This window comes from Aethalodelphis obliquidens, unplaced genomic scaffold (genome assembly GCF_003676395.1).
Source record: "Aethalodelphis obliquidens isolate GAN/ISIS:26980383/991018 unplaced genomic scaffold, ASM367639v1 scaffold62, whole genome shotgun sequence".
NCBI lineage: Eukaryota > Metazoa > Chordata > Mammalia > Artiodactyla > Delphinidae > Aethalodelphis > Aethalodelphis obliquidens.
In genome coordinates this window covers 4960318-4984538 of record NW_020838006.1, presented here as the reverse complement: position 1 = coordinate 4984538, position 24221 = coordinate 4960318, and the positions used below count along the sequence as shown (strand labels likewise).

Sequence of the window (24221 nt, the reverse complement as noted above, 5' to 3'; positions counted from 1 at the left end):
AGTCAGGCTGCAAGAGTGAGAGAAATGATTTTAATGTGATGTGGATTGCTGAATGATGATATTCAAAGGTAGGGAACTGATGGGGTGGGAGTATCATATATTATGCTTGTTACTTGAGTGTTCTGCTAGGTGCTTTACTGTGTAGCATGTTCACTGTTTTGGAGAAGAGGGCTTTGAACCCCAGGTTACACAGCTGAGCTAGGATTCAGGGTTGGGTTTGTCTAACTTTCCACTGTATGTGCACTCCTTGACGTATTGGAGGGAGGTAGTCTTGAGTCACCGGGTGCAGATGCTACAGCTGGTTAAGTTTCTCCCTGCTCTTGCCGGCTGAGGAAAGGGAGGAGATACTCTTTGTGAGATGGACAGCAGATCAAAACCCCCCACCCTATCTGGGTCATGAGATAATTTATGGAAGGCCATGCAGAGGGTCCAAGCCCAAAAGTACCTCCAGTGATGACTCCTCATGGCTCTTGTCACCAGAGCTTTCAGGTAAAATAGGATGATTTATTTTATATCATACAAAGCGAAATCAAAAACGTTAATTTTACAATGTTGGTATCTTACTTGGGTAAAGAAGGAATATGGCAGGTTAGAATTCTCTCTGTCATGATGCTGTGGACCATAAAGTTTCCTACAGAAGTGTGGAAGTGTGAATCAAAGGTCTGCATAGAAAGCAGGCATCAGGCACACAAACCTGTGCTGAGCAAGAAGAGTACAGTGCTTCAGCTTTCCACAGTAGCAGGAAAGGAAACTGGGAGGAAAGGGAGGCAGAGTGCTGCTTAATTTTACCTTTTGTCATCCCTGTCTGTCTTGAGCTGTGGGGGAGAAGACTGGAAGCTGCTCCTGATCAGTGACAGTGATAATAGTGTGGAGGAGCATTGCTGGATTTAAATCCTGACCGACCCTTCTTTAGCAAATTGCTTAATCTTTCAGATTATACTGTTTGCCTTTTAGGATTATCCTGAGGATTGTATGAGGTAATGTTTGTAAAACACTTCAATCAGTGGCATACATGGGAAGTGTTCAAGATAGCTGTTGCTAACGTATTGTGTGTACTTAGTGTTCTGACTGCTCATTTTCATGATTCATGTTTTTATGTTATCTTTTTAAAACACTGTTGAGGTCTTACAAAAATTTTTTTCTAGTGTATCACTGATCAAGGAGGTATGAATTGTAATAGTCAAAGAATTCTAAATCCATCACTTCAGAGATTTGTCTGGATTTACCTCCCCCTCTGTTTCGAAGACAGGGAGCAAATGGAAATACCTGACTTGTCTGGGTTCACACATCTTATGGTGACAGTGTTATAGTTGGAAATCACATCTCCTAGATCTTCACATATTTAATTCATTAATTAAATTATCATTATAAAGTTTACGGACAGTACATTGTATTGTTGAATTAGATCTTTTGAGGACGTAAAACAATATCATGAGCACACCTTTACCTCTATACTGTTTTGGTGACTTTGTGTGGAGTTTTTCTTTTGTAATCAATTTGGTTTTCAAATTTGAGCTGAGAAGTGAGAGCTGATGGCTGTTACTGCTTTATGGTAAAACCGAAGTTCTTTTAAGTGCTTGGATCCTCTACTTGGTTCACTCACAGAGAGTGACTTATTTGAATAGGGTTCAGACAAGTAATTTGAAATACAGGCTTATTTGCTATGGAGAATTTCATTGTAATTGGATCAACAAATCTTTCCTCCTTTTGGTCCATCCACTAGGACAGGGTTTGGCCTATAGACTGTTTTAGTATGGCCAGCAAGCTAAGAATGGGGTTCGTTTGTTTTTTACATTTTTAAAGAGTTGGAGGGGGGGAACTAAAGATAAATATGTGACAGAGACCTTATGTGACCTGCAAAGCCTACAATATTGCTATCTAGTCCCTTACAGAAAAAGTTGCCCAGTGCCTGGATGAGGACATGAAAATAACTTTATTATAATAGAATTTGATCTAATGAGAAGTTACGGTTTTTTTAAATTTTTATTTTATGTTGGGGTATAGTTGATTAACAATGTTGTGTTAGTTTCAGGTGTACAGCAAAATGAATCAGTTATGCATATACATGTATCTTCTTTTCCAAATACTTTTCCCATTTAGGTTATTATAGAATATTGAGCAGAGTTCCCTGTGCTGTACAGTAGGTCCTTGTTGGTTATTTTAAAAATAGTTGTTTGTACATGTCAATCCCAAACTCCCAATTTATCTCCACCCACCCCTCCCCCACCGCCCGCCTTTCACCTTTGGTAACCATAAGTTTGTTTCATTCTGTGAGTCTGTTTCTGTTTTGTAAATAAGTTCATTTGTATCATTTTTTAAAATTTATTTATTTATTTATGGCTGCATTGGGTCTTCGTTGCTGCGCGCAGGCTCTCTCTAGTTGTGGCGAGCAGGGGCCACTCTTCTTTGCGGTGTGCGGGCTTCTCATTGTAGTGGCTTCTCTTGTTGTGGAGCATGGGCTGTAGGTGTGCGGGCTTCAGTAGTTGTGGCTTGCGGGCTCTAGAGCACAGGCTCAGTAGTTGTAGCGCGTGGGCTTAGTTGCTCTGCAGCATGTGGGATCTTCCTGGACCGGGGCTCAAACCTGTGTCCCCTGCATTGGCAGGCAGATTCTTAACCACTGCGCCACCAGGGAAGCCCCACTGTATCATTTTTATAGATTCCACATATAAGTGGTATCATATGATATTTGTCTTTATCTGTTTGACTTACTTCACTTAGTATGATCATCTCCAGCTCCATCCATGTTGCTGCAAATGGCACTATTTCATTCTTTTTAATGGCTGAGTAATATTCCATTGTATATATGTACTACATCCTTTTTATCCATTCCTCTGTTGATGGACATTTAGGTTGCTTCCATTTCCTGGGTATTGTAAACAGCGCTGCAATGAACACTGGGGTGCATGTATCCTTTTGAACCTTGGTCTTCTCTGGATATATACCCAGGAGTGGGATTGCTGGATCATATGGTGGCTCTATTCTTAGTTTTTTAAGGAACCTCCATACTGTTCTCCATAGTGACTGTACCAATTTATATTCCCGCCAACGTAGGAGGGTTCCTTTTTCTGCACACCCTCTCCAGCATTTATTGTTTGTAGACTTTTTGATGATGGCCATTCTGAGTGGTGTAAAGTGATGTCTCATTGCATTTTTTTTCCCCTTTGGCTGCATTGGGTCTTTGTTGCTGCGCGTGGGCTTTACTCTAGTTGTGGCAAGCGGGGGCTACGCTTTGTTGCAGTGTGTGGGCTTCTCATTGTGGTGGCTTTTCTTATTGCAGAGCACAGGTTCTACGTGTGCGGGCTTCAGTAGTTGTGGCTCATAGGCTCCAGAGCACAGGCTCAGTAGCTGTGGCACGTGGGCTTAGTTGCTCCACGGCATGTGGGATCTTCCTGGGCCAGGGCTCGAACCCATGTTCCTTGCATTGGCAGGCGGATTCTTAACCACTGCGCCACCAGGGAAGTCCCTCGTTGTAGGTTCGATTTGCATTTCTCTAATAATTAGCTATGTTGAACATCTTTCCATGTGCCTCTTGGCCATCTGTATGTTTTCTTTGGAGAAATGTCTATTTAGGTTTTCTGCCCATTTTTTGATTGGGTTGCTTCTTTGAGCCGCATGAGCTGTTTGTAGATTTTGGAGATTAATCCCTTGCATCATTTGCAAATATTTTCTCCCATTCTATGGGTTGTCTTTTCATTTTGTTTATGGTTTCCTTTGCTGTGCAAAAGCTTTTGAGTTTAATTAGGTCCCATTTGTTTTTATTTCTATTACTCTAGGAAATGGATCAAAAAAGATATTGCTGCCATTTATGTCAGAGTGCTTTTCCTATGTTTTCCTCTAAGAGTTTTATAGTGTCAGCTCTTACATTTAGCTCTTTAATCCATTTTGGGTTTTTTTGTGTGTATGGTGTTAAAGGATATTCTAATTTCATTCTTTTATAGATAGCTGTCCAGTTTTCTCAGCACCACTTATTCAAGGGACTGTCTTTTCTCCACTGTATAGTCTTGCCTCCTTTGTTGTAGATTAATTGACCATAGGTGTGTGGGTTTATTTCTGGGCTGTCTATCCTGTTCCATTGATGTGTATTTCTGTTTTTGTGCCAGTATCAAACTGTTTTGATGACTGTAGCTTTGTAGTATAGTCTAAGTCAGGGAGCCTGATTCATCCAGCTCTGTTTTTCTTTATCAAGATTGCTTTGGCTGTTTGGGGCCTTTTGTTTCTCCATACAAATTAAAACTTTTTTTGTTCTAGTTCTGTGAAAAATGCCTTTGGTAATTTGATAGGGATTGCACTGAATCTGTAGATTGCCTTGGGTAGTATAGTCATTTTGACAGTATTGATTCTTTCAATACAAGAGCATGGTATATCATATCTTTGCATCTGTTTGTGTCGTCTTTGATTTCTTTCATCAGTGTCTTAGTTTTCCGAGTACAGGTCTTTTGCCTCCTTACGTAGGTTTATTCCTAGGTGTTTTATTCTATTTGATGCAGTGGTAAATAGGATTGTTTCTTTAATTTCTCTTTCTGGTCTTTTGTTGTTAGTGTATAGAAACATAATAGATTTCTGTGTATTTATTTTGTATCCTGCAAATTTACTGAATTCATTGATGAACTCTAGTAGTTTTCTGGTAGCATCTTTAGGATTTTATATGTATAGTATCGTGTCATCTGCAAACAGTGACAGTTTCACTTCTTTTCCAATTTGGATTCCTTTTATTTCTTTTTCTTCTCTGATTGCTGTGGCTAGGACTTAAAAACTGTGTTGTATAAAAGTGGCGGGAGTGGACATCCTTGTCTTGTTCCTGATCTTAGAAGAAATGCTGAATTTTCTTAGCTTTTGCTTGTCAAATCTGAATGAGAACCTTGCTGAGTGTTCTTTTTTTTTTTTTTTTTTTTGCGGTACGTGGGCCTCCCACTGCTGTGGCCTCTCCCATTGCGGAGCACAGGCTCTGGACGCACAGGCCCAGCGGCCATGGCTCACGGGCCCAGCTGCTCTGCGGCATGTGGGGTCCTCCCAGACTGGGGCACGAACCCGTGTCCCCTGCATCGGCAGGCGGACTCTCAACCACTGTACCACCAGGGAAGCCCCTTGCTGAGTATTCTTGGTTGTAGGTTCTTCCCTTTCATCACTTTCAATATATTATGCCACCCCCTTCTGGCCTGTGGAGTTTCTGTTGAGAAATCAGCTGATAACCTTATGGGAATTGCCTTGTATATTATTTATTATTTTTAATATTTTTTCTTTGTCTTTAATTTTTGTCAGTTTGATTGCTATGTGTCTCAGCATGTTCCACCTTGGGTTTATCCTGCCTGGGACTCTCTGTGCTTCCTGGACTTGGGTGACTGTTTCCTTTCTTTCCCATGTTAGGAAAATTTTCAGCTATTATCTCTTCAAATGTTTTCTCAGGTCCTTTCTATCTCTCTTCTCCTTCTGGGACCCCTATAAAGTGAATGTTGGTGTGTTTAGTGTTGTCCCAGAGGTCTCTTAGATTGTCTTCATTTTTTTTCATTCTTTTTTTCTTTATTCTGTTCTGCGGCAGTGATTTCCACCATTCTGTCTTCTTATCTGTTCTTCTGTCTCATTTATTCTACTATTGTTTCTTTCTAGTGTGTTTTTTATTTCAGTTATTTACCGTTTATTTCTGTTTGTTTGTTAGTTCTTCTAGGTCTTTGTTAAACATTTCTTGTATCTTCTCGATCTGTCCCTCCATTCTTTTTCCAAGATCTCGGCTCATCTTTACTATTATTACTCTGAATTCTTTTTCAGGTAGATGGCCTATCTCCACTTCACTTAGTTCTTTTGGGGTGTTACCTTGTTCCTTCATCTGGAACATTTCCCTCTGCCATCTCATTTTCTCTACCTTACTGTGATTGTGGTTTCCATTCTGCAGCCTGCAGGGTTGTAGTTCTTCTTGCTTCTGTTGTCTGCCTCCTGGTGGATGAAGCTGTCTAAGAGGCTTGTGGAGGCTTCCTGGTCAGAGGGACTGGCTGCTGCCCTGGTGGGTGGAGGTGGGTGTTGTCCCCCTGGTGTGCAGGGTTGTGTCAGGGAGTGTGTTTAGTGGGGAGCTGTGTGCTCAGGAAAACTTTAAGTATTTGTCTGCTGATGGGTGGGCTGTGTTCCCACCCTGTTGGTTGGTTGGCCTGAAGCATCCCAACACTGGAGCCTACAGGCTGTGGGGAGGGGCCATGTCTTGGTGAGAAAATGGCCGCCTCCAGGAGGGCTCACGCCCCTGAGTACTCCCCAGAACTACTGCTGCCAGTGTCTTTGTCCCCGCAATGAGCCACAGCTGCCCCCCGCCTCTGCAGGAGACCCTGTAATACCAGCAGGTAGGTCTGGTCCAGGTTCTTATGAGGCTACTGCTCTTTTCCCTGGGTCCTGATGTGCATGAAACTTTGTGTGCGCCCTCCAAGAGTGGAGTTTCTGTTTCCCCCAGCCCTGTGGAATTGCTGCAATCAAACCCTGATGGCCGGGCTTCCCTGGTGGTGCAGTGGTTGAGAGTCTGCCTGCCAATGCAGGGGACACGGGTTCGTGCCCGGGTCCGGGAAGATCCCACATGCCGCGAAGCGGCTGGGCCTGTGAGCCATGGCCGCTGGGCCTGCGCGTCCGGAGCCTGTGCTCCGCAACAGGAGAGGCCACAACAGTGAGAGGCCCGCGTACTGAAAAAAAAACAAAAAAAAAAAAAAACAAAAAAAAACAAACCCTGGTGGCCTTCAAAGCCAGATTCTCTGGGAGCTTTTCCTCCCATTGCCAGACCTGCAGGCTGGGGAGCCTGATGTGGGGCTCAGAACTTTCACTCCTGTAGGAGAACTTCTGTGGTATAATTATTTTTCAGTTTGTGGGTCGCCCATCCGGTGGGTATGGGGTTTGATTTTATCGTGATTGTGCCCCCTCTTACTGTCTCATTGTGACTTATTCTTTGTCTTTGGATGTAGGATATCTTTTTTGGTAGGTTCCAGAGTTTTTTTGTTGATGATTGTTCAGCAGTTAGTTGTGATTTTGGTGTTTTTGTTAGAAAAGGTGGGCTCACATTTTTCTACTCTGCCATCTTGTCTTGGAAGCTCTAGTTATGGTTTTTTTTTTTTTTTTTTTGCTGTGCCCCATGGCTTGTGGGATCCTAGTTCCCCGACCAGGGATTGAACCTTGGCCATCAGCAGTGAAAGCATGGGATGCGAACTGCTGCACCACCAGGAAGTTCCCTGATTTGTTTTTAAAACACCTTTAAAATATGCCCTCTTTAAGAAAACCTAATATAGAAATGCACATTTAGATGAACTATTTAGAGAATAATTTTAACATCATCACTGAAGAGTGCTTTGTAGAAGGGCTTTCATCTTAGTCTGTTTAAACAGGAACTCTCTGCTTGTACAGGTATATGTTTACAGATCATTAACTATTTGGCTGGCACACTTAATGCTGGTGTGTCTGTTTCGCTGCCAGCTGAAGGCTGAGGAATTGAAGATAAAACTTTCTTAAAGTTCATAGATGTTACGTAGGTGCATTCTTTCAGCATTGTTTGAAGCCACACAGGCCCCATTGTCCTACTTGCCACTCTTAAAGGTATATTAATTGGATAGAATGAAGTATGTATGTAATTTTTACTTTATTTTACTCATACTATTAGGCTCTGTGTTGTGTTTTCCAAAAATGACTTGGAATTTAATGACTTTTGTTTATTGAATGGTTAGGCCATTAAAGATGATTTTTAAATGTCCATCAATTCAAAACATAGGCATCCTGAATTTTAACATTTTTCGATCCTTCTAATTGTATAGTAGAATAAAGAGAAGGTTCGTGACAGACTTTTTAGTATCTTCAAACTTAGTTCAGCTTGGCTGTGGCAAGGCAGCTGAATACCGACAACTCGGTACAGTGACTAGAAAGTTTTCCTAAGTTTAGTGAAGGAGGTATGTTTTATGATCTGTTATTGATGAGAGGGAGCCGCTTGAATTTCATAGGTATGAGTGATGAATTATTATAGTAGATTGTGGTAAAGGCCCAGGATAAGCAATGACAGATGAGGTATAGTTATGAAAACAGAGACTCCATGTGGTTGTGATTAAGAGATAAGAATGTTGGTAAAGGATCTTCTGTGTATAGGACAGGTGCTATAGAGTGAATGAGTCCCCTCAAATTCATGTTAAAATTCTAACCCCCAATATGATGGCATTAGGAGGTGGGGTCTTTGGCAGATGATTAGGCCATGAAGGTGGAACCCTCATGAATGGGGTTAGGGCCCTTACAAAAGAGATTCCAGAGAGCTCTCTCCCCCTTTCTGCCATGTGAGGACACAGTGAGAAAACTGTCCCTGACCCAGGAAGCCAGCCCTTACTAGACACCAAACCTGCCAGCACTTTGATCTTGGACTTCCCAGCCTCCAGAACTGTTAGAAATACATGTATGTCTGTTGTTTAAAGCCACCCAGCCTATGGTGTTTTTGTTATAGCAGCCCAGAGAGACTAAGATACGGTTTCTGGTTTTGGCGAGCAAGCAAGCAAGTACCCGTTAAGAATGGGATAATTTCTTTCCTGTAAGCATCTTAAAAGCAAGGACTTTATATCTTGCTTACTGTTAAGATTACTTGCCCAGAGAATATTTGTTGAAAGAAGGGGACAGACGTGACACACTGAAGGAAACACACAAATAAGCTGACACACTACAGTGAAGTATATGAAGTGTGTGGTATGTTGTGGAAGTACAAAGGAGGGTGCTTAACCAGACTTCTGGAATAAGAGAAAGCTTCTTAGAGGAGACTAAACTGAGACAGGAAGGATAAGGTAGGGTTCTCCCACGTGCAGTGAGGGGAGGGGAAGAATGTTCCAGAAAGAAGTGAAAGCGTGTGTGAAGATTTAGAGTTGAGAGAGCAAGGCCTCTCTGCTGCACTGGAAGAGGTTGTGAGTGGCTGGAGCCTAGCGTGCAGGTGGTGGGACATGGTGAGAGATGGGCAGGAAAGGTGAGGGAGCCTTTGCAAGGGACATTGGCCTTTACAGTTTGCCCTTTACTGCGAGAACAGCAGGAAGACCCTTAGGGTTTTTTTTCTGACATTTTATGAAAATTCCCAACATATGGAAAAGTTGAAGGAATTTTACAGTTAATATTCATATACCCAAACCCAGATTCTTCCATTAACAGTTAACTATTTTTGCCTTATCATATGTGTCCCACCATGCAACTATGAAAAAAGTGCATTTCAAAGTAAATTGCAGATGTTGGTATATTTCCCTTTAAATATTTCAGCATGAATATCATTAACTAGAATCCCTTTCAGGGTCTTAAGAGGGAGAGTGGCATGATTCAGGAAGATCACTCAGCTGCAGGGTACGGAATGGATTAGAGCGTGGTATGAACTTGGTGAATGTTCACTTTTGAGTGGTATGTTTATATAGTGAGAGAAGAGAACTGGGAGGCCGATGGGTTAAGACAGAGAAAAAAGCAGTCTAACAAATAATGTGGTTGGAAGATGTGTATAACCCTAGAACAAGACTATATCTTTGCAAATACCTCAGATGAGATTTCTGGAAATAGTAGGTAACAAATGAGATTTTGTTTACAGAGTATGTCTTCATTGGCCTCTGTAGACCTTTCAGGAAATCTGTTTTCAGATGTCTGCATTTGCCATCAAGACAAATCATGTCAGAGTTCATTTAGGTGTTAAAAAAAAGGTGACAGCAACAGAAAATGGTCATTATAATTGAGGCTTAAGACTTATTTTAAAATGTGTAGAATATGAATGTTTAATTTTCAACCATCTGTAACTTCCAAATGTCATTAAAGTTGAAGACGGGAGAAATTTTGTTCCCAGAAAGACTTTGTTTCGGCAAGCAAAGTGCGTCTTCAAGCATCTTGAGAATCTTCTTTGTTAGTTAGGTTTAGAATATTCTTGAGAATAAGATATTCTTCTGTTTTTCTTCCCTTGTTGTATTTTCTTCTGAGGACAAAGGGGAGTTGCACTCTTGAGAAGGTTGACTTGGATTCTCTTGGGAGTTTTGGATTACTGTCACCATGTTCCCACAGTCTTTGTGACTGTGGCCTGGCCTGAGTTTCCTCATCTCTAAGTAGAGAGGATGTCGTTAGAGTTCCTTATAACCTGTGTGTGTTTATGAAATGTTCTTTATTCTCATTGTGAACACTTGTAATTTGTTACCAGAAATGAGAAATTTCAAATCACAGAATGGGAAGAAAAAATCTCTAACTACCATATTTACCATATAAAAATCTCTAACTACCATATTTACCGTATTCCATTTATTTGACAGTATACTCTTTTTTTCCAAATTTAATGTTGTAAAATTTTTCTTAAAATGGGTCCCCAAGGGCTTCCCTGGTGGTGCAGTGGTTGAGAGACCGCCTGCCGATGCAGGGGACATGGGTTCGTGCCCCAGTGCGGGAAGATCCCACATGCCGTGGAGCGGCTGGGCCCGTGAGCCATGGCCACTGAGCCTGCGCGTCCGGAGCCTGTGCTCCGCAACGGGAGAGGCCACAACAGTGAGAGGCCCACCTACCGCAAAAAAAAAAAAAAAGGGTCCCCAAGGTTTAAAATTCCAGGAGAGAAGAAATTAGTATAGTAAAACAAACTACTTTCCCAATCCTTAGAGGTAGAATCAGGAGAATGGGAACATAACCATCCATCACTCAGAGGCTGCCCCCAGAGAGGACTGCATTAAATCATTTTTCTTTTTCTTCTGAAAATAAGTGACCCCTGGAAGCAGGAATGTCTTATTCTTTTGTCATAATACAAAAATAATAAGCAGTATGTTTAATAGTCTTCTAAAGATTTAATTATTGTTTATTTGTTGTATATTGGAAAGAGGGTGCTTTGGAGTTCAATTCATATGATTTCAGATTCTGGCCTTGTCATTTCCTACCTGTTTGAGACTTTGGATAAGATACTTTAACAATTCTGAGCCCCAGGTATCCTCAAATGGGAGGTAATCATCATTCCGCTAGAGTTGTGGTTGTGTTGGAATTACTGCTGGTTAGATGCATACGGTAGGCACTGTGTGTTTGCTGCTCCTGCTGCTTCCATAGAGATGGAAGCAGAAGCCAATGATGGTTCTGTTTGACTAGGCTGTGGGCAAAGGGAGGTAAACTACAGTCCTTTAATTTTTCTTATATAGAAGCACATTGATGGACTTGAAATTTCATCCCTTTTCTGTCCTGACTTCTGAGGCTTTTGCATTAATGCACACTAAAGTTTAAAAACCCTCCCAGGACTTCCCTAGCAGTCCAGGGCTTAAGACTCTGTGCTGGGACTTCCCTGGTGGCACAGTGGTTAAGGACCCGCCTGCCAGTGCAGGGGACACGGGTTCTAGCCCTGGTCTGGAAAGATCCCACATGCCATGGAGCAGCTAAACCCGTGTGCCACAGCTGCTGAGCCTGCACTCTAGAGCCCACGAGCCACAACTACTGAGCCCACATGCCACAACTACTGAAGCGTGTGCGCCTAGAACCCATGCTCCACAACAAGAGAAGCCCGTGCGCTGCAACGAAGAGTGGCCCCTGCTCGCTGCAACTAGAGAAAGCCCACGTGCAGCAACAAAGGACCAACGCAGCCAAAAATAAATAAATAAATAAAATTTATTAAAAAAAAAAAAGACTCCGTGCTTCCACTGCAGGGGGCATGGGTTTAACCCCTGATCGGGGAACTAAGATCCCGTATGCCGCAGGGCACGGCCAAAAAAAAAAAAGAACCCTCCCTAAGTGGGTAAGGGGACAGAATTTGTATTTGTTCATTCAGGGATTTGTGAAACTTGTATTAATATCTTGGCATATTTTTTTGTTGTTTGAGACATCTATCAGTGGCTACTGTGTAGGAGGATTAGGAATATACTTTTCACTATGAAGAGTTAATAGGCACTGGAGATGCAGCAGTTATCAAAACACAAAAATGCCTGTTCCTCTGGAGTTTTGGGGGGTAGGGAGTGACTAAGCAAAAAAAAGAAAAAGCCGTATTATGTTAGTAAGTTCAATGGAGAAAAAACAAGAAGCAGTAGGGGTGTTGGGAGGTTGTGATTTTATTGATTGATTGATTGAGGTTGTGATTTTAAATGAGGTGGTTAGGGACAACAGCCTACCTGAGGAAGTGATATTTGAGGGAAGTTATGAAGAAGCTTAGGTAACACATAGAAGAGTATGTTCTAAATAGAGGGAACAGTGGATAAGGGCCTTGATGTGGGACTCCTTTATTAATAATTATGTAAGTGAATGTTTGGGGGGAAAATGCAAGATAATGATATTAATACTTCTGTGCATATTGAAATGTGAGTTATTTATGGGACATCCAAATAATGACGACTAGTAAGTAGTTCAGGAGAGACTGAGGCTGGAAAGAAGTCTGTGAGTCACCAGATTATAGGTGGTATTGAAGTCTTGTGTGGAGATTCCCCTAGAATTATATGTAGAGCGAGAAGAATAGAGGTCTGAAGAAGGAACCCTGGGAGACACAAATGTTGGGGGTGGGGGTGGAAGCTTGCAAGGAAGACTTAGGACCAACCACCTAAAGGTAAGTGGTAGAACAGGAGGGGTGGCGCGACTGTAGCTGTGGCAAGGGAGGGTCTTCTCTGCCCTCTGTGTCTCCCTTAACCTCTCTGCCAGCTCCCAGCCAAATCAGCCTTTGAGTTCAGCTGTCGCATCACACCACTAATACTTTAGTTAAGGCCTACCTCATTTCTTGCTAGGACTCCAGTAATTGTCTATTATCTAGTCTCCTTACTCCCAAACCTACCCTTGTCAGTCACTCTTCCACACCTCTGTGATAGCAGTCTTCCTAAAATACCTAAATACTGCCAGTGACTCTTCAGGATAAAGCCTAACCATCTCAGCCTGGCATAGGATGCCCTTTGTGATCTGGCATTCCCTTTTTATTCTCACTTTCTGGCTCCTTTTCCCCCTTACATTCTAAATTTCATGCATTCAAATTATTTGTCCCTTCTAGAAGGACACTTCTTTGTCTCCAGGCCTCTGTATATCTTTCCTACTTCCTGGAATGACTAACTCTCTGTGGTTCATTAACACTACAAGATCTGGCTGAAGTGTTACTTTCTGTGCAAAGCCCTTTTTGACTTCCAAGCAAATCCAGGATCTTCCCTTTGGTCTGGTTTCCTGCTTGTTGCACATCTCTAGTGCAGTCCTAATGACAGTATCTTGAAATTGTCTTCTGTTTGTTTTCCCTCTCCAATTTATGATCTCCTAGGACAGCAACTTTGACCCGTGGGTCTTTGTAATCCTAGCGCTTGGCTTAGTGTAGTAAACGTCTAAGTGACATCTAAACGTCTGAGTTCTCAAAGTGTGGTCCTTGGACCAGCTGCATCAGCAACACCGGAAACTTGTTATAAATGCAGATGCATGGGCCCCACCCCAGACTTACTGACTCAGAAAGCCAGGAGGTGAGGCCCAGCAGTGTGTTTTAACAAGCCCCCCAGGTTATCCTGATGCATTTTTTTTTTTTTTGCGGTACGCAGGCCTCTCACTGTTGTGGCCTCTCCGGTTGCAGAGCACAGGCTCCGGACATGCAGGCTCAGTGGCCATGGCTCACGGGCCCAGCCGCTCCGCGGCATGTGGGATCTTCCCGGACCGGGGCATGAACCCGTGTCCCCTGCATCGGCAGGCGGACTCTCAACCACTGCGCCACCAGGGAAGCCCTCCTGATGCATTTTTGAGAACCATTACTCCAGTGAAATGAATGATGGTCAGCATTCACTGGGGAGGAGTTTCCACCACGGTGAAAAGCCCGCACACCGCATCAAAGAGTAGCCCCCACCTGCCACAACTAGAGAAAGCCCGTGCGCAGCAACGAAGACCCAACGCAGCCTAAATGAATAAATAAAATGAATTAAAAAAAAAGTATTTATGTATTTTATTTTTCACTGGTTAACCTTATGATGTCCATTTTAAGCATGATCATAATGGAACTCATGTCATTATCATAGATATTCCTGTTTTCAACCCAGTCTGTATTTTGATGGACCATTTTAATGGTTCACTGCAAAAATAGTACTGAAAAGTAAATACTCATTTAATGGCAAGTTCTTTATTGCTTAGTTAAGTCTATACTTATTGCTGTGAAATGTTGGAAATGGTTCAGAACCATTCTGACCAGTACAGTTGAAAATAGCACTGACTGCTCTGGGACACTTTCTTTTGAGTTTGGCATACCTATGTGGCCACTCTCTTCTCTGTTCCGTCTGCATCACTTGGCCTCAGCTTGGTACCAGAAGGTGATAAACACCATTGCAGAGGTGGGTACTGCAATTTTCTGACAGCATTTAGATATAAAGATAGTTATTCAGAAGATCCAGGACATATAGAATTTTTTAAGTGCTTAACATGAAAATGAAAATAACTTTTAAATTCTCAGAGAACTCATGAGTCTTCAGAAATAAGTCCTTAAATCCAAGAAACTCACCTTTATTAAGTACCAATAACACAATATTGCCAATAACAAAATAAGTCCATGAAATAGTAACATGTAGTATTTAAATAAATTAACAATATATAAGAAACTCACCAAAACATTGACTAGCTAGCCTAGTTTTAAACTTTTAAAATTTGTGCCAAGTTTAAATCACATGATTTCTTGCTATTAATATTTTTTAAGTCTACATTTTATTTTTGTCTATTCTGCATTCTCTCTGCCCTTGTTTTTGCCCAACTCACTATCCCCAATCCTCACTCCTCTCCTTTGCGCATATTTCTTATGGCTTCATGGTTTTGGTGAGGCTACAGTCACAGTTCCCTGCCCAGGTCAGTTTTTATGTATTATCCTTCCTCCATGAGTAGCCCTTAGGTATGCACATAACCCCAGCTGGGCCAACTAAGAGTCTTTACCTGAGAGTCTTCAGACTGAAAACTGACAGAGAGTCTTTTGTTCCTTGTAGATTAAATGAGGATGGCATAAGAGTTGAGCCTCCTGAAAAATACCCATAGAGGAAGCCATTTGTAATAGGATAAAATGAGACTTAACAAGAGGAGCAGAGATACCAAGAGAGAGAGAATCCTGGAGGTGAAGTCTGCATCTTCACCTGTATAATTACCTAGTTATTTTCCAGCAAATTACCCTTTTGGTTGAAGCTCGTTCCAGTTGGGTTTTCTCTTGGCACACTAGAAAGCATTCTTTAATAATCCATATTATAATTTTAAAGATTTGTCCTTTTTTACAGGTGAAGATGGAGCTGGAAAAACAAGCTTAATAAGAAAAATTCAGGGAATAGAGGAGTACAAGAAAGGAAGAGGATTGGAATATTTGTACTTAAATGTTCATGATGAAGACAGGGATGGTGAGTGTCGTTTATTTGTAATGTAAGTTTACTGAAGTCTTTCCAAGTTGCACTGCTGTCCATATTAATATTAGTTTTTGACTTTTCTTAGTGTGTCATTTTTTACTAGGAGACCTACTATGTCATGCCAGTCAGTAAATAGTTATGTTAGGGCATACTTTTATTGGTTTGAGATTGGGATTCATATAGTGGTATTTTTAAACGTCTTAAGGTATTGGTGTGCAGACTTTAGCTTTCTTGCTAACCTTGAAGAATCTCAAATTTTCAGTTCATTTTCCCTCCGATAGTGAAATAATAGTATCCTATGATTATTTTGCCCTCTTTTTACCATCGTCTCATTTTTCGACATGAAAGTGTCATTTACTCCCCAGCTTTTCTTATCTGATCAGCCATTTTTTTCTTCTATAGATCACTTGCCTTCTCATTTTCGTATATAATATCTTGAATATGCATGGCTCTATCTGCTGATGGTAAGAATAGAAACATGTTATTCAGTCTGTGGTTTGGGATTGAGAAATATGAAGTAGAGGATGCTGATTTTCTGTGTTGGCAGTTAAATCATTTTCTTGAGTATTCATTAGGACTTTACTGAATTGGTAGATGTAACCCAAGTAGGTGAACCTTGCCAAAGGAGACATCTCCTGTGGAGATGCCTTAAAATACCAAGTAGTATTGTTAGTTGGATGATGAAATGACTTTATCCTGTTGCCTTGGTAACTTTCTTTTGTCTGTTGTAGATCAAACAAGATGTAATGTATGGATCTTGGATGGAGACCCGTATCACAAAGGCCTCCTTAAATTTTCACTGGATGCCATTTCTCTGAAGGACACTCTAGTTACGTTGGTTGTTGATATGTCAAAGCCTTGGACTGCTTTGGATTCTTTACAGAAATGGGCAAGTGTTGTTAGAGAACATATTGACAAATTGAAAATTCCTCCTGAAGAAATGAAAGAAATGGAACAAAAGTGTGAGTAGTCTAGAAAATAGATTTCAAAGACAAAATATCCTAGCTGACTATCAGAATTGTCAGGAACTTTTGACTTTGAATAAGGTTTAATGAAGGAAACTCAATGAGAGTACTGCTTTTGAAATTCAATTTGAATGATGTGCTGTTTTAATATAGTTTTACATTGGAAACATACACATAACGGCAGACTCTTTAGTAGAGGCGCCTTTTCTTCTTTGCCAAAAGGCCGTATATGTTCATTTTGGAAAGCGGGTTTTCAGGATAAAAAAATCTGAATCTTTCTTCAGCTGCTCATTTTCAGTAGTCTCGTTTCTTGATAAGTAGAGCAATCTTTATTAACCTTGTCAAAATGAAGTATGTCCATAAAGATGTTGAGTAACAACACAAATATAAAGATGTTAAGCTGGTTTTATGATTTACAAAGTACATAATATATTTTGTACGTGCCCATGTAAGTTGGAAATTTTCATGGAAATTATGAAAATGATACGGGTCATTTCTAACAAGTTGTAAGCCACTTGTCACAGTTCTTAATTTCACTGAGAGCTCTTCATATGTCAGTGTTGCACTTTGCTTAAGAAAATATACAGATGGTATGCTGCTGTTCTTTGCTATTGTTAGCCGATAACTTTTAGGGGAAATTTGACAGCTTACTGGAATTTATATGCACGGAAACAGTAAAAACTTAAGAGACTGTATGTCCTAAATTATTGAAAAGGATGTCTAACTGCTTTTAATCTATACCTTTTTTTTCTTGTTGGCCATTACCTCTAGGGCTTTTCTCCCCCCTCTCAAAATTTATTCTATAGCAGTCAGTGGTTTTCAGTGTGTGGTCTTAAGACCAGCAGCATCAGTATCAGTACAGTTGAGAGCTTGTGAGAAATACACATTCTCAGGCCCTTTCCCAGACTGCTGAATCAGAAACTGCTGAAATCTGGTGCATGCTGTAACTTGAGAACCAATTAGATTTCAGCCTCTGATTTGAAGGGTAATAGCTACCAGAGCTGCTAAAGGTATACGCATGCCCCTCTGTTCCTGGTGGAATCATGCTCAACTGTTCAAGATTCCCTCCTCCTGACCCCATGTAAGTTCAGGACAGTTTTCCTTCTTTGTGGCTCTGTATAATATTCCCCCATATACTGTTTTAATCCTGTGCTGTGGATAATTTGTTTCCAAATTGGTTGTTTTGCCTTTAAACATGAAAATCAGTTGTATGGAAATTGCTGTGTGTGTGTATCTGTCACTGGTCCCTTAAGAATTCCTTGAAGAGTAATTACTAAATCAAAGTATACATTGTTAACGCTCTTGGTGTATTCACATTAACTTTTTTTTATTCAAACAGAAAATCACAAAAATTATAATCATCCTCATCAGTTCACTCAGTCCCATGTAATTAATTTTTTTTCATCTTGATCTTTTGTTAGCGCTTTTATGAATCCATCAGTTTTCCATTAGAGTTCTGAAAATGCTCATTCATTCAGTTCAGCAGTATAGTCAGTTACCAGAAACCTGTATTGTCAGAGTCTTTTCCATGAATTCCTTGAAGATGAAACCCTTTCATAAGAATATTTTTGCAAAAGCATCAGAGTACACCCGGAACTCTCTGTAAATGACAAAAGACTTAAAAATGACCACGGTTAAAGATTTGATGAGGGCTTCCCTGGTGGCGTAGTGGTTGAGAGTCCGCCTGCCGATGCAGGGGATGTGGGTTCGTGCCCCAGTCCGGGAAGATCCCACATGCCACGGAGCGGCTGGGCCCGTGAGCCATGGCCGCTAAGCCTGTGCATCCGGAGCCTGTGCTCCGCAACGGGAGAGGCCACAGCAGTGAGAGGCCCGTGTACTGCCAAAAAAAAAAAAAGAAGGAGCAGTCATGAGGCTGACAATCCCCTAGACAACAAAACTCTGAAAGAGGCAGGCATCCTTGAGGCCCCAGCTCCTACTGGAGGATCCTTAAAGAGAAAAAAAAGAAAAAAAAAGATTTGATGAAAGTTCATAATAATGCAATTGACAAGGAAATTCAGTTATTTCTGAGATATACATTTTAAATAACTAGAATTATGACTTATAACATTATACCAGAACATATAAGATTTTTAGAAATTTCATGTAGTGTCTGAAACATTTATATTAACATATTTCCATACAAATAACCCAAAGAAAGTTTAGTGTTAGTTTTTTTGTTTTTGGTTTTTTATACTGCAGGTTCTTATTAGTCATCAATTTTATACACATCAGTGTATACATGTCAATCCCAATCGCCCAATTCAGCACACCACCATCCCTACCCACCGTGGTTTTCCCCCCTTGGTGTCCATACGTTTGTTCTCTACATCTGTGTCTCAACTTCTGCCCTGCAAACCGGTTCATCTGTACCGTCTTTCTAGGTTCCACATACATGCGTTAATATACAATATTTGTTTTTCTCTTTCTGACTTACTTCACTCTGTATGACAGTCTCTAGATCCATCCACGTCTCAACAAATGACTCAATTTCGTTCTTTTTATGGCTGAGTAATATTCCATTGAATATATGTACCACATTTTCTTTACCCATTTGTCTGTCAGTGGGTATTTAGGTTGCTTCCATGACCTGGCTGTTGTAAATAGTGCTGCAATGAACATTGGGGTGCATGTGTCTTTTTGAATTATGGTTTTCTCTGGGTATATGCCCAGTAGTGGGATTGCTGGATCATATGGTAATTCTATTTTTAGTTTTTTTTTTTTTTTTGGCGGTACACGGGCCTCTCACTGTTGTGGCCTCTCCCGTTGCGGAGCACAGGCTCTGGATATGCAGGCTCAGCGGCCATGGCTCGTGGGCCCAGCTGCTCCGCGGCATGTGGGATCTTCCTGGACCGGGGCATGAACCTGTGTCCCCTGCATCGGCAGGCGAACTCTCAACCACTGCGCCACCAGGGAAGCCTTATTTTTAGTTTTTTAAGGAACCTCCATACTGTTCTCCATAGTGGCTGTATCAATTACATTCCCACCAACAGTGCAAGAGGGTTCCCTTTTCTCCACACCCTCTCCAGCATTTGTTGTTTGTAGATTTTCTGATGATGCCCATTCTAACTGGTGTGAGGTGATACCTCATTGTAGTTTTGATTTGCATTTCTCTAATTATTAGTGATATTGAGCAGCTTTTCATGTGTTTCTTGGCCATCTGTATGTCTTCTTAGGAGAAATGTCTATTTAGGTCTTCTGCCCATTTTTGGATTGGGTTGTTTGTTTCTTTAATATTGAGCTGCATGAGCTGTTTATATATTTTGGAGATTAATCCTTTGTCCGTTGATTCGTTGCGAATATTTTCTCCCATTCTGAGGGTTGTCTTTTCATCTTGTTTATGGTTTCCTTTGCTGTGCAAAAGCTTTGAAGTTTCATTAGGTCCCATTTGTTTATTTTGTTTTTATTTCCATTACTCTAGGAGGTGGATCAAAAAAGATCTTGCTGTGATTTTTGTCAAAGAGTGTTCTTCCTATGTTTTCCTCTAAGAGTTTTATAGTGTCCAGTCTTACATTTAGGTCTCAAATCCATCTCTTGAGTTTATTTTTGTGTGTGGTGTTAGGGAGTGTTCTAATTTCATTCTTTTACATGTAGCTGTCCAGTTTTCCCAGCACCACTTATTGAAGAGACTGTCTTTTCTCCATTGTATATCTTTGCCTTCTTTGTCATAGATTAGTTGACCATAGGTGCGTGGGTTAATCTCTGGACTTTCTATCTTGTTCCATTGATCTGTGTTTCTGTTTTTGTGCCAGTACCATATTGTCTTGATTACTGTAGCTTTGTAGTATAGTCTGAAGTCAGGGAGTCTGATTCCTCCAGCTCTGTTTTTTTCCCTCAAGACTGCTTTGGCTATTCGGGGTCTTTTGTGTCTCCATACAAATTTTAAGATGATTTGTTCTAGTTCTGTAAAATATGCCATTGTTAATTTGATAGGGATTGCATTGAATCTGTAGATTGCTTTGGGTGGTATAGTCATTTTCACAATATTGATTCTTCCAATCCAAGAACATGGTATATCTCTCCAACTGTTGGTATCATCATTACTTTCTTTCATGAGTGTCTTATAGTTTTCTGCATACAGGTCTTTTGCTCCCCTAGGTAGGTTTATTGCTAGGTATTTTATTCTTTTTGTTGCAGTGGTAAATGGGAGTGTTCCCATAATTTCTGTTTCAGATTTTTCATCATTAGTGTATAGGAACGCAAGAGATTTCTGTTCATTAATTTTGTATTCTGCATCTTTACCAAATTCATTGATTACCTCTAGTAGTTTTCTGGTGGCATTTTTAGGATTCTCTATGTGTAGTATCATGTCATCTACAAACAGTGACAGTTTTCCTTCTTCCTTTCCAATTTATATTCCTTTTATTTCATTTTCTTCTCTGATTGCCATGGCTAGGACTTCCAAAACTATGTTGAATAATAGTGGTGAGAGTGGACATCCTTGTCTCGTTCCTGATATTAGAGGAAATGCTTTCAGTTTTTCACTATTGAGAATGATGTTGGCTGTGGCTTTGTTGTATATGGCCTTTATTGTGTTGAGGTAGGTTCCCTCTATGCCCACTTCCTGCAGAGTTTTTATCATAAATGGATGTTGAATTTTTTCAAAAGCTTTTTCTGCATCTGTTGAGATGATCACATGGTTTTTATTCTTCAGTTTGTTAATATGGTGTATCACATTGATTGATTTGCGTATATTGAAGAATCCTTGCATCTCTGGGATAAATCCCACTTGATCATGGTGTATGATCCTTTTAATGTGTTGTTGGATTCTGTTTGCTAGTATTTTGTGAAGGATTTTTGCCTCTATATTCATCAGTGATATTGGTCTGTAATTTTCTTTTTTTGTAGTATGTTTGTCTGGTTTTGGTATCAGGGTGATTGTGGCCTCAAAGAATGAGTTTGGGAGTGTTCCTTCCTCTGCAATTTTTTGGAAGAGTTTGAGAAGGACGGATGTTAGCTCTTCTCTAAATGTTTGATAGAATTCACCTGTGAAGCCATCTGGTCCTGGACTTTTATTTTTTTGGAAGATTTTTAATCACAGTTTCAATTTCATTCCTTGTGATTGGTCTGTCATATTTTCTGTTTCTTCCTGGTTCAGTCTTGGAAGGTTATACCTTTCTAAGAATTTGTCCATTTCTTCCAGGTTGTCCATTTTATTGGCATAGAGTTGCTTTTAGTAGTCTCTTAGGATGCTTTTTAGTTCTGCGGTGTCTGTTGTAACTTCTCCTTTTTCATTTCTAATTTTATTGATTTGAGTCCTCTCCCTCTTTTTCTTGATGAGTCTGGCTAATTGTTTATCAATTTTGTTTATCTTCTCAAAGAACCAGCTTTTAGTTTTGTTGATCTTTGCTATTGTTTTCTTTGTTTCTATTTCATTTATTTCTGCTCTGATCGTTATGATTTCTTTCCTTCTGCCAACTTTGGGTTTTGTTTATTCTTCTTTCTCTAGTTCCTTTAGGTGTAAGTTTAGATTGTTTATTTGAGATTTTTCTTGTTTTTGAGGTAGGCTTGTATAGCTATAAACTTCCCTCTTAGAACTGCTTTTGCTGCATCCCATAGGTTTTGGATCATCGTGTTTTCAGTGTCATTTGTCTCTAGGTATTTTTTGATTTCCTCTTTGATTTCTTCAGTGATCTCTTGGTTATTTAATAACATATTGTTTAGCCTCCATGTGTTTGTGTTGTTTACGTTTTTTTCCTTGTAATTCATTTCTCATCTCATAGCGTTGTGGTCAGAAAAGATGCTTGATATGATTTCAATTCTCTTAAATTTACTGAGGCTTGATTTGTGACCCAAGATGTGATCTATCCTGGAGAATGTTCCGTGCGCACTTGAGAAGAAAGTGTAATCTGCTGTTTTTGGATGGAATGTCCTATAAATGTCAATTAAATCTATCTGGTCTCTTGAGTCATTTAAAGCTTGTGTTTCCTTATTTATTTTCATTTTGGATGATCTGGTGTAAGTGAGGTGTTAAAGTCCCCCACTATTATTGTGCTACTGTCTATTTCCTCTTTTATAGCTGTTAGCAGTTGCCTTATGTATTGAGGTGCTCCTATGTTGGGTGCATATATATTTATAATTGTTATATCTTCTTCTTGGATTGATCCCTTGATCATTATGTAGTGCCCTTCCTTGTCTCTTGTAACATTCTTTATTTTAAAGTCTATTATATCTGATAATGAGTGTTGCTAGTCCAGCTTTCTTTTGATTTCCATTTGCATGGAATATCTTTTGCCATCCCGTCACTTTCAGTCTGTATGTGTCCCTAGGTCTGAAGTGGGTCTCTTGTAGACAGCATATAGATGGCTCTTGTTTTTGTATCCATTCAGCGAGCCTGTGTCTTTTGGTTGGGGCATTTAATCCATTCACGTTTAACATAGTTATCGATATGTATGTTCCTATGACCATTTTCTTAATTGTTTTGGGTTTGTTCTTGTAGATCCTTTTCTTCTGTGTTTCCCACTTAGAGAAGTTCCTTTAGCATTTGTTGTAGAGCTGGTTTGGTGGTGCTGAATTCTCTTAGCTTTTGGTTGTCTGTAAAGCTTTTGATTTCTCCATCAAATCTGAATGAGATCCTTGCCAGGTAGAGTAATCTTGGTTGTAGGTTCTTGCCTTTCATCACTTTAAGTATATCATGCCACTCCCTTCTGGCTTGTAGAGTTTCTGCTGAGAAATCGGCTGTTAACCTTATGGGAGTTCCCTTGTATGTTATTTTTCATTTTTCCCTTGCTGCTTTCAATAATTTTCTTTGTCTTTAATTTTTGCCAATTTGATTACTATGTGTCTCGGCATTTTTCTCCTTGGGTTTATCCTGTATGGGACTTGCTGTGCTTCCTGGACTTGGGTGGCTATTTCTTTTCCCATGTTAGGGAAGTTGTTGACTATAATCTCTTCAGATATTTTCTCTGCTCCTTTCTGTCTCTCTTCTCCTTCTGGGAACCCTTTAATGCAAATGTTGTTGTGTTTAATGTTGTCCCAGAGGTCTCTTAGGCTGTCTTCATTTATTTTCATTCTTTTTCTTTATTCTGTTCCGCAGCAGTGAATTCCATTATTCTGTCTTCCAGGTCACTTATCTGTTCTTCTGCCTCAGTTATCCTGCTGTTGGTTCCTTCTAGTGTAGTTTTCATTTCAGTTATTGTATTGTTAATCTCTGTTTGTTCTTTAATTCTTCTAGATCTTTATTAAACATTTCTTGCATCTTCTCGATCTTTGCCTCCATTCTTTTTCCAAGTTCCTGGATCATCTTCACTATCATTATTCTGAATTCTTTTTCTGGAAGGTTGCCTATCTCCACTTCATTTAGTTGTTTTTCTGGGGTTTTATCTTGTTCCATCATCTGGTACATAGCCCTCTGCCTTTTCATCTTGTCTATCTTTCTGTGAATGTGCTTTTTGTTCCACAGGCTGAAGGATTGTAGTTCTTCTTACTTCTGCTGTCTGCCCTCTAGTGGATGAGGCTATCTAAGAGGCTTGATGGGAAGGACTGGTGGTGGGTAGAGCTGACTCTTGCTCTGGTGGGCAGAGCTCAGTAAAACTTAAATCCACTTGAGTGTTGATAGGTCGGGCTGGGTTCCCTCCCTGTTGGTTGTTTGGCCCGAGGCAACCGAACACTGGAGCCTACCTGGGCTCTTTGGTGGGGCTAATGCCAGACTCTGGGAGGGCTCACACCAAGGAGTACTTCCCAGAACTTCTGCTGCCAGTGTCCTTGTCCCCACAGTGAGCCACAGCCACCCTCCGCCTCTGCAGGAGACCCTCCAACACTAGCAGGTAGGTCTGGTTCAGTCTGCCCTGGGGTCACTGCTCCTTCCCCTGAGTCCTGATGCACACACTACTTTGTGTGTGCCCTCCAAGAGTGGAGTCTCTGTTTCCCCCAGTCCTTCGAAGTCCTGCCATCAATTCCCACTAGGCTTCAAAGTCTGATTGTCTAGGAATTCCTCCTCCCATTGCCGGACCCCCAGGTTGGGAAGCCTGATGTGGGGCTCAGA

The 24221-nt window shown here is 40.6% G+C and overlaps 1 protein-coding gene across 3 annotated transcripts in view; it reads left to right on the top strand.

The window, feature by feature from the left end:
• Window positions 1-24221, top strand: part of DYNC1LI1 (dynein cytoplasmic 1 light intermediate chain 1) — a 45387-nt gene that overhangs the window by 7752 nt on the left and 13414 nt on the right. For 2 of the 3 annotated variants that reach the window (XM_027088356.1, XM_027088357.1), the window contains exons 3-4: window positions 15153-15269; window positions 16007-16237. In XM_027088356.1, coding sequence (XP_026944157.1) covers window positions 15153-15269; window positions 16007-16237 — 348 coding nt within the window. The remainder of the gene's footprint in view (window positions 1-15152; window positions 15270-16006; window positions 16238-24221) is intronic. The other variant, XM_027088358.1, reaches the window with a different exon arrangement.